We start from the raw sequence: 11,436 nt of genomic DNA, 5'->3' as shown, positions 1-11,436 counted from the left end.
AGAATCGAAAGTATTTGGATAGTTCTGCAATTAATCTGTTAATCAACCACGAAACATTTACAAAAATTATTTCACCGAATTAAACGCGCGTGTCTACGTTGCATTTTAATGACCTCCGCTGGTCTCCTCGATGACAGATGATCGATAGAATGTAATAAATATAATTACAACGGAGGCAGAAAATGGAAACAACCGAGGTAGCAATACCATATACCATTTTTCGATTGAACACTGCAATTATTACATTCGTATCGAAAAGTATTACAGAATTTAAACTGATCGGTATAATTTGAAAAGCATTCATTAGCGTGTGCGTATATCACAGAGGGAAAAGAGAGAGAAAGAGAGAGAGAAATAATTCGTCGAGTGAGCTTTGAGTGTCTGTAAAAACTCAACTCGATTGTTATTTCAGGAATATTCATTTTTTTAATTTCTTTTTCATTTTTTTTTTTTATTTTTTTTTCTGTTGCAGTAAAATGGACGGGCCGGCGGTATTATCGATGCCGCCGATAACCGCGGCCCAAAAATCAGCACAATCGCCGCAGCCGCAGTCGCATTCGAAATCCAATCAGGTATCGTATGTATTTTTATATTATGAGATTTTATTTTATAATTGTTCCCGGTGAACGTTACGCAATCACTGATTACTCTCGTTTATCCGAAGATAAAACGCTTCGTTGTTTCTTTGTCTATGCGTTGGCTAATTAATTGTCAATTATTATTTTGTAGAAGGAATTATCATTTTTATTTATCTCGATAGAGAAGATAGTTCTTTACCAATGTGTTTGATTCGGAGTTTGATTAATTAATATTGTATAGATATCATCAAATTTCTTAAATTTATTAATTTTACGAGAATTCTCTAAATCTATAGATAGCTAAATCTAATAGCTAAATCTATAGATTGAAATTCAAGTTCGAACAAAAACGAGGCATCGTAATTTCGAGAATCTACGTTCGCCTCATTTTATAACCTCGACATCGAAGAACCGCGTTGCGAACCTAAACCATCAGGAGTTGCAGGTGGGCAGTGTATCCCTGTATGGAATTCACATCGTGTCTTTGGTGATCGAGGGCCAAGAAAGGCTGTGTCTAGCTCAGATCAGCAACACGTTGCTAAAACAGTACAGCTACAACGAGATCCACAATCGTAGGGTAGCGTTGGGCATCACCTGCGTGCAGTGCACCCCCGTCCAGCTGGAAATCCTTCGCCGAGCCGGCGCAATGCCCGTTTCCTCCAGGAGATGCGGCATGATTACGCGAAGGGAAGCCGAGCGTCTCTGCAAATCGTTCCTCGGCGACAACGCGCCGCCCAGGTTGGCTCACTCTTTTGTTAGTCAAGCTATCTCCCTAAGAAATTGTTAGGAATCGATTCTCTAACCTGTTAACCGGGGAGGAGATCAATTATCTCGAAGAAAGGAAATAAAATTTGTTTAATCTTATGACCGTAGAAGTTTCTGTTCGAGGGATGGCGCGGTTAACAGGTTAATATTTCAAATTTAAAACCCTAAAACCTATCGATCGGTCGATCGCTCAACTTCAAAAGATCCCTTCCTCCTTCATCTTTTCAAGGCTCCCGGAAGACTTCGCGTTCTCGGTGCACCACGAATGCGCCTGGGGTTGTCGCGGCGCGTTTCTCCCCGCACGTTACAACAGTTCTCGCGCCAAATGCATCAAATGCGCCTACTGCGGCCTATTCTTCTCCCCCAACAAGTTCATCTTCCACTCTCATCGAATCAGCCCGTCGGACAAGTACGTGCAACCGGACGCCGCCAACTTCAACTCGTGGCGTCGTCACATGAAACTCTCCGGGAATCCACCGGACGAGGTTGTGCACGCGTGGGAGGACGTGAAGGCCATGTTCAACGGCGGCACCAGGAAACGATTGCTCAACAACAATCCGGCGTCCAGAGAGTCGCCGAGCCCGGCGAAACAGCCAAGATCGTCGCCAACGACGCAGATACCGAGCCTCGTCCCCTCACCGACGCATCCGCGAGTCCCACCGTTCCCGGAACTGCCCCTGCCGTTGTCCAGAAGCTTGGTGATGGACTACGTGTGGCATCAGCATCAACAGGCCGCCGCTGTCGCTGCCGCCAAGACACCTGGCTTCCCGTTCTCACCGTACGCTCTCCCGTGGCTGGCCAAGAGAGGACCGGTGCTCTTCCCTGGTGAGTTCTCGCGGATTTGGGGTGATTTCGTGGGGAAGGAGGGGTCGAAGTTGAATTTTTGAATGTTTGAATCCTCGGAGTTGTTGGAACAACAACACTCGAGTTACTAATATAGGAAACTAGTAATAGGATTCTAAGGAGAATCAGTTTTCAAGAATGCCACGATGAAATGAGAGAAATTAAAAAGTCGCTCTTTTATAAAAAGACTCTGTTAAAATACAAAAACGCCAAGAATATTTTATTGTTTCGTCCGGCAGGGATTTCGTCAAAAACAGCCGAAACTCTATGGACTGGCGTATCAATAGTTAAAATACGTAGTTTAGACAGATTATGATACGTAATATGGGGGGATTACACGCGTCGCGAGCAGAAATTACATTGCGGAGGCGGAGTTCATTAGTATAATTACAGGGAAAATGTGAATGTGAAGAGCGCTACGAAAATTATTAATCGGTGCAACGATCATGTTTCACGCGTGTAAGGTAATGGTCTTTGATAATAATTATTAATGCACGTTCCTCTATATATATATATTCACGTATATTAACGCGCATAGGTAGCTATCTGTGTACCCGCTATCGATTTAACATTTGGCCGTGTTTCGATTTAACTTGCCAGAGTTAGTATTAATCACTTAAAATTATTTTAACTAATAGTAGACAAAATTTCTCGTGCAACGAGAATCGACCATTAATTCGAGTGGCGTGCAAAAGTTACCAGCCATACTGACAACGAATTTTAACCGTAAATGGACAAGCTATTTTAGAGGATTAGCTTAACCGTCGCTCCGAACAAATATCGAACAAGTTAGTTAATGTTTCGAATTCATTGCCAGGATTACTAACAATCTACAACCGTATCTATTGGTCTATCTATCTATCTATCTATCTATCTATCTATCTATCTATATGTGGCATATTTGCACGAAATACGTCGTCTAGCAGTAGTATTTCATATATTTCCTTTAGGAAAATTCAGTGTTTCACATGCATTTGGAAATTATGGGAAAAGTATTTAGTTTTCAGCATAAAAAAAGAGAAACATGAAAGAATTTTTCACAGTGAACTCAAAAATTCGGTCACGTTCAGCAAAATTTTGTTACAACCCCTTAATTGATTTATAATACAAATTCTAATTATTGTATTTTCTTCCTCTTTCTTTTTTCCCAAGGTCCTCTACCACCGCCAATAAGCGGCTCCAGTCCAACAGAACCGCTTATACCAACGGTGAATCCATCGCTACATCAGTCTGCCTTTCGTCCTGTCATTCGTGGACCACCGATAGTTGAACCGGTGACCCAAGAACAACCGTCAGACACCTCGGTGTCGCACAAGGAGGATAATTCTGACGACGAGGTGGACATCGAGACGACAGAGGACGATCCAGTGACACCTTTGAACATCACTGCACAGAATCTTCATTCCGTTTCAAATTCGGCCGCCAGTAGTCACAGTGGTCGTAATTCGCCTCAGTGTTGGAGCCCACCGCGAGAAACGGTGAGTAAATTAATTATTTACAACGAATTTTCGTTTACACGAGAGCTGAACGAGAGAATCAGCTCTAAATTTTGAGAATAGAAAACAGCGTAACTCGCGAGAGCAGTTCCGAGCGTTTTATCAATTAATCGACACTCCATTAACCGGATATTAGAATCGAAAGAGCGTGGCAATATAGTGTTTCCCGAGCGAGAGACACGTGGCCATTGTTGCACCCTTGTGAGCGTAATAAAGTTACGAAAGGTTCCATCGTCACCCTTTATCAGCACCAATGGGTCCGCAAACACTTGACACCGTACGAGAAAACTTTCCTGAAAATATGCCGACCAACCCTCATGGTGTAACGCAAACACGCGATCGGTAATTCGCAACAATCACGCCCTAATTCGAACAGCTACTTCTGCACGTGGCCCGTCCGCGCGAAGTGCAGGGTTAAAAAGCAGCGAATGAAATTACTTTCTTGTCTAGCACCTTTAACCTTTGATCGATGTATCGAGGATTATAAATGGAATGACTGTAATTTTTTCAATAATTTACTTCGTTGCAATCAAACCTCGATAAAGATGTGGAATAATAATATCTAGCTGAAGACACACGGGGGAGGCTCGATTACAGTGGATTGCTGTGTTTTACAACTCGGTTTAATTCGATTAACGTGGAGCAAACTTGTTTGTCAGGTATCACGTAGCTTCGAGTTAGTATCTCGTTTTTCGTTTACAGAAGGGGACAACGTTCACGGGTGGAGTTATTCTTTTTTTTTTTTTTCCCCTCCCAACGCATACACTTCTCCGTTATTAAACTATCAGGATATATAGCTTTATTCACTACTCAATGATTAAAGATCCTGGCTGACTCTAATGTATTACTTTTTGAAACACGAGCGTATTTGCTGAAAAAACATCGAGTGCACACACTTTTCTCAAATATCTGGTAGAATGACCAGATACTCGAATGGCTATTTCATTTAGAAGAGTATCCAACGTGTGTTTTTGTAGTTTTATTTTTAAAAGAAAAGAATACCTTTGCTAAATCTCCTTCTACCACCCTTTTAACCTCCTAAGGACGGGGTATTTAAATCCCCCTTCGCTAGTGGACGGATTTAAATCGCCAGGCGAAGTTTAATTTTACATGTTTTCATATAAATTATTGTAGTTCCTATATTTTCAAAGTTAATCAAATCAAATGAAGACTACGCTATTTTGCAATAACTTAGGTAATTAAGTGGAAAATTTGGGATCATTTTGAATAACAGACGCAAAATTATAAACGTTAGATTTCCTTATTGTTAGAAATTGTACGGTACTTACATTTATTCATTTATTTATCATATATCGGTCACAGGAACGGTCATAAACAGAAACCGAACGTGGTAATAGCATATCTAAACGTAGACAATAGGAGCAACATGAGTAAAAAGTAATCATTATGAAAAACAAACCTAGGAAGAAAAGAAACATGATCTGTATACGTGGGTTCATGAGTTAAACCTTCTAGATTGCAATATCAGCATTTGTTTGGGTCTGCTGTGTGTGCAGCATCGATAGGTGTCGATATATCGGACGTTAGTACTTAGAAGGTTAATAAAAAGAGAGACTCACTTTGTAATAATTAATAGACTGGCAAATATTAATTAACGCTGGAGTTGTTTCGAATGTCGCGGCTCCGATTTATACTCTCTCGATTTCTTTCACGCAATAATTAATTCCCAGGACGTGCTCTCGATTCTCGATCACGAAGCTTGGAACAACCAGTCGTATGACACTCCATAGGTAACGCCAACATAACATCGCGGTCGTTCATTTAATTATATCGCCGGGCATAAGTGTATGTACACGCTGTGAGCATATTACGTCCAGTCGATCGCGCGAGCCCGTTAGTTCGTATGGTTACGGAGTATTTACTGACACAATAATTATCGCAATTGACGGGGGCAGCCGCACGAGCAGTCAGACCGCAGAGCAAATTCTAGGGACGTCGAGTAGTATTACGTGGCAGGAAACTCTCACCCTCTTTGCCCTATCCTCTACCTTCCTCCTCATTCCCTCTCGCTTTCTCTCCGTTTCTGTTTCTACGTTTCATCGTGTTTGTCTGTTATTCCTTGCTTCTGGGGCCCTCTATCACGATTTACTTGGCTCGATGGCTCGTATCGACGGTCGCTTTTAACGAGAGGAGGGCAGAGGATTTTCGTGTGCCGATCATTAATATTGGGCTGGGTTCTTGTCGTGTCAAAAGGGAGCGTGGTTCTTCGAATTCGAGGCGCAAAGTGTTGATAGTGTTTGAACTGGCGAAAGGAGGGGTTATAAATCGATCTGCTCGTTATTCGTGAAAGAATACCGCTGGAATCCGCATGATTGCTAATTGAACTGTTCGCTGTAACTTGGAGAACAAATTCTCAATTTAAACAACGAAAAATACTCAAAATTCTTATTTTATTTCGTGAATTTCGTTTCACTCTATCTCAATTTCATTTGCTCACTGTGTTTCAATAGAAATCAATATCTCATCACTCCGATTTCTAACCCCCCCGCCCTTGGAATTAATTTGTCTCATAATCGAATTTTTTGATCAATAGTTCAAGCCGCGGGAAATAATTCCACCGACGTGAGTACAGAAAGCACAGTTTCCCTCCGAGGCGTTTCGAAACAACCCCGTAATCGCCACACGTCGTTCCCTTCTACCCTTCTAAAAAGAAGTATTAACAATTAGCAATAATTATCCGGAAGAGTTAAATGAGGGGTCCAGTGGAACGAGTGGCAGAGAGAAAGACGTAAAAAAAAAAAAAGAGAAGAAGAAAAAGAAAACAGAGACAGAAATAGGAAGGTTAGGGTTCGACCGGGATAAGCTATCCGGATTGCCAGGCAGCTTTTCAATTCCCCCCTTGTTGGTGTCGAGTGGGACAGATCCGTACTTTGTGAAGAGACTCACCAAAATCTCTCCCTCCCTTCCTCTCGTTCTCATCTCGACGACATCGAGAACGTATGTGTACACGTTCGGTACACGTACTTAGCCACAAACACATCAGTCACAAAGAGTACACGGACAAGAGGAGAAGTGGAAAACCCAGTTACTGCATCGTGCACGACACATAGCCGGGGCTACAAGTGTATCACGGTAACTAAGTAATCCCCGAACGTTATTTGCAGTTATTTCTCGGTTGGACGGATCGGCCGAGGAAAGGAATCTGCACGGGGATTTGGTATTTTCATTTTCGCCACGAAATCACTGTACGGTTAGGTCAGTACGTTTGTTGTGCATACACTGTTAGCGTGAATTGGTTTTGAAATTTTTCTATCGATAGTTCGATGAAATTACAACGAAATTGTTGAGTGTGTTTGACAAGAGTGTGTCTCGGATAAAAATCGAAGTTCGAGTGTAACCTATTGATCTATAAAATCGTTCTTTCCTCCAAAAATTTCTCACTCGCTCGAAGCTAAAGATTCATAATGTCCGACAGTCTGCAATTAAAAGTTAAAAGAGAGGACACTGAGGATGTAAATTTCCAAACGAAATGTGACTACTCCGAAGGAGAAGGGTACGTAATTTCTTTCTTTTCTTTCTTCTTTTTTTTTTTTTTTTTTTTCTTCCCCAAGTCTGTGGCAATGGGCTCCATTCAGAGACAGTAATGAGGATAAAAGTGAAGCGAGGAAACGTTTAATGTATTCGAACGCGGACGAAATAAGGACCGGGCGATTATCGCGTCGCGATGTTCCTCTGGTCAATTAAGATTCCTTTGGTCGATCACGATTAACGAACGTCCCGAGCTCATGTCAATTCTCCTCCTCGCATCGGGTTTTCGTTAGAGAGGAAGACACCAAGACACTCTCGCAGACCTTCTCCAACATCCATTTAAATGCAATTAAACGGCGTCACGTAGAAAAGGGAGGAAGAGCAAAGGGGGAGCCAGAAACGTTTAAATCAAACTCCGGCTGGTTTAGTTAGTTTCGACCGCAACTTTTAATTGCGCTTCGACCGTCTGGAGAGCCATTAGATTTTCGAAGGGACACCGACATTTATAAAAGCTTCTTTTCGAATTCGTCTTGCTACGTGACCACCTCTGTGTCTCACTCTCCTGAACATTCTCGACTTCGAAACTTCTTTCGAATCGTCATCCTCGGTCTCATCTCTCGACGAACGACAAACATTAATTAAGAAAGTCCAGCTGGCATTTTTAACGATCTCGTTCAGCACCATCAAAGCCTCGCCCCTCCCTTGGAGACGAAATGCCAACGCTTGACCTTATAATACAGCGAAACCCTTCGGGACTCTGTGATTAAATTGACTATGTCGCGCGAATATATGTATGCACATCTACGCGTTGTATATCTGTATGAGAGAATCTTTTTAAGAAAGCTAACCCGGTAACATTTCACTCGATACGAAAGTATCTACCTACCCGTGGAATATCGTTTTACATCCATTTAAAATCATTCGTCACGCGCATCTACGAAGGGTGTAGTGCAACTGCGAAATTAATTCATTGTATATGCTAAACACTGACCATTAACGACTGTCGCTTAATTTAAGATCTCTCTATATATTCTTTGAATTTCGAGGAGTCAATATTGCAAATCATTCTTGGATTAAATTTTTAAATCTCTGATTTGTTAAAAATTTTCACCTGTTAACTATCATATATCGTACGATTATATCGCGTTGAGAAAGAATCTTCCTCTGCCGAGGTAACATCAGAATTAAATAAACCTCCCGCTGAAAATCATCTCACGAAACCGGCGCTAAGTACTCTTGCTAAATTATACTATATACCTACTTTTAATGCAAATTAACCATCGCGATGAGAAGTTAATCGCGACACTTCCCTTCCCCATTTAAACGAGAACCGACGCGCTAAAAAGATAAAGACTTCCGGTGAAAACATTTGGAAGCGAGAAAGGGAAAAGGCAGAAACACCCGGGTGAACGAGAGCAGAGAGGCAAATAAAGGGTGGAAGTCGGGTTGAATCGGAGGGTACTGGGCGGAGCTGACGATTATAATTAAATCAACAGTCACCGCCCACAACTTCCATAGCGGACCTTCGTTTCGTCCCACGATGACATTTCTCCGCGGGCATCTCGCGCAAATCGCATTAGACCGACGATAATGTAGCTTCGTTTCGTGAAAGCGACTCGTGTAATTGCATGCCACGTGTCCCAGTGCTGAGTACTACTTTTCCTTTTTCTTTCTTTTCCTCTTTTTCCTTTTTTATCACGAATAAGATTCTCTCAAAGGAGCGCGTCCCGTTGTTTCCTCTCCTTTTCTTCGTTTCGTTTCGAAATCTTCGCCCTTCCCCGTCCTTCTGGTAAACGTAAATGGTATGAAATACATACCAGATTGTATGTAATGCGAAGATTTTATATACACGTCTCTCTAGATGCTGAACTTTATCACATATATATTTATTTTCATTCGCGTATCCGTGTAAAAATGTGTTTCTGTAGAACGTAAGGGAATAAAGACCGTCTACCGGGCAGACAGCCCCAAAGGAAATAGAGACCGTCCGCCGTCAGACTAACTCGCAGAAGTTACTCGGTATATGTACGTTGTAGAAATTGTAATAATTTCAGATTCTACCCCAATTTAGAACAAAAGTTATTCTTTTAATATCCGAAGTAAAATTACTATTACCTTTCGAGCAATATGAATTTATAAAAATCTACATTTCCCACAATAACAAGTTACATAATATACGTTATGTATATAAAATCTTGAAAATATCTAGACTTCAAGAAACGTATAGTAAATTTAAAAAAACAAAGTCAAAAGATCGGCTGTGTCTTGCCCCCGCAGCACAATCCCCGTTCTTTCGAATTTTCCATTCCACTAGGCTCGAACCGATTGGAAGTTGACGACTGGTATGTAAAAAACATGATCCGGCGGTATTGAACCACGTCGAAAAATAAAAATGCTGTCGTGCATGTTTTAAACGGACCATCGGATGAAAAGGCGACGAAATTTTTTGGTGCATCGAGGATGAAACTCGTTAACCGGCGGTGCTGTGTTCACAGTACAGCTGTCTGAATAAGAGAGAGTTTTAGGAAAAAATTATTTCACAACTCGCACGCGAAAATTGAGAATCTACAAATAATGTTCCGCCACGATAAGCCGGCCACCACGTCCGCGTAATTCGCATTTACATATTACGTTCCACAAATTCAAATATCATCCTCGTCTTTCGCAGCCGATTCATTTTCATAATTTTTTATGATACATTATATCAGAAGAGAAGATTATTATTCAGGTATGGAGATATTCTATGCTAATTATGCCGCCCTCTTTTTTGAGCATGATATTGAAACTTGAAGAACAATTTGTCTCCTGTAATTTTAATTTTCCATTTTTCTTGTGAAATTAAACGCTTGCCTGTTATGTATGAAAGACACCTTTCATCGGGCAAAATTAACGAAGAAGTATTTGCTGAAAGAAGAGAAATATTTTTCTTCGGGTAAAAATTCATGCCGGGCTATTAATCATTTAATTTACTCTTACTTCTAATGAGGGCTGTGTTTTGCGCCGACATGTAACGACAGATCTGTCATGACCAACTCACATTTGCATAAAAAATGATCGCTCGTGACGTTTTGTCTGATTAATACGTCCATCCAATGTTCCTACAGCAATTTATGAAGATGTTCCTTAATACGATTTTTATCATGCTTGGAAATTCCCATTGTACTTCACGTGAAGTTCTTGATACAGTAGATGTTAAATTAATAAATTCAGACATTTCTCGAAGTTTGTGTCATTCTGAGAACATTTTAACAAAATCTTTTCATCAAGAAAATATCGACATAAATCGAAAAATTGAATTTTTTTCTCATCGTCGAGATAAACAAAAATGAAGAAAATCGCTGAAAGATACTTCGAAAAGAAACTTAAGCAAAACGCTAATAATAGGAAAATTGGATGAAACGACGAGTGGATGAAATGAAAAAACTGCTCAAACGAAACAGAAGTAACGCGGCGCAAGGGAATCCGGATGGCGCGAGATCGGTCGAACAACGCTCTCGAATAAAGCCGACATTATAGGCAGAGCATAATCAATTCCCCGGTATAATTCCACAACACGCTATGAATTTGGTCAAGATCGGCCGACTGGAAGTGATTCGACTAACACGATTGCGTACTAACTTTGCACGCGACGAGTGGCTCGCATCCCCGATCCGAACTTGTACAAATCGCACTTACATCCCATTATTTTAACCCCCTGGAGAGAAAGATTCCTCCATCATTTCACCGACCACCTCGACATATCTACGCTTTTCTTTTCTTTTTTTTATCGTGCTTTTTATTCTTCCTGACGGTCTCTTTTCTTTCGAAGAATATACAAAACTTTGGGGGAGGGGCGACAGAGATTTTGTTTAAAATATTAGAAAACACTTAAAAATTAATTGAAAATTTTAGAGTTTCGATATTGGTGGAAAATTATTGTTTAAAGATCCTCCACGTCAAATTTAAGTTTCTCTGAATCTCAAATCTAGAACGATCCCCTAAACCAACCCTTTAGCAAAAATCTAACGCAACATCCTTCTTAATCGCCGTCTGTATCAAATCAATTAAATCCTTCGTAGTTAGATGAGAATTTCATCGAACAGGCAGTCCTGCTCCTACGCAAAAACTGCTTTGTAGTACTACAGACTGACACGCAATTTGATTGCGCGCGACAATCAATTCGAGTCCCTAAAAAAAAAAAAAAAAAAAAAAAAAACACCCCCCCGCGCGTGTAAGAAAAAAAAAAAACAAAACAAAAAAAAAGAAAAGCAGAAAAAAAGAGATAA

At 40.8% G+C, this 11,436-nt stretch overlaps 1 protein-coding gene across 1 annotated transcript in view; it reads left to right on the top strand.

Annotated features, from left to right (window-relative positions):
• The first annotated feature begins 398 nt into the window (after positions 1-398).
• Positions 399-11,436, top strand: part of LOC122533001 (SKI family transcriptional corepressor 2) — an 18,449-nt gene continuing 7,411 nt past the window's right edge. The window contains exons 1-4 of the mRNA XM_043662272.1: positions 399-572; positions 1,024-1,316; positions 1,573-2,168; positions 3,339-3,664. Coding sequence (XP_043518207.1) covers positions 477-572; positions 1,024-1,316; positions 1,573-2,168; positions 3,339-3,664 — 1,311 coding nt within the window. The 5' untranslated portion in view covers positions 399-476. The remainder of the gene's footprint in view (positions 573-1,023; positions 1,317-1,572; positions 2,169-3,338; positions 3,665-11,436) is intronic.

This window comes from Frieseomelitta varia, unplaced genomic scaffold, assembly GCF_011392965.1.
Source record: "Frieseomelitta varia isolate USP_RPSP 00005682 unplaced genomic scaffold, Fvar_1.2 scaffold_488, whole genome shotgun sequence".
Taxonomy (NCBI): Eukaryota; Metazoa; Arthropoda; class Insecta; order Hymenoptera; family Apidae; genus Frieseomelitta; species Frieseomelitta varia.
This window is presented reverse-complemented; position numbering and strand designations above follow the sequence as displayed.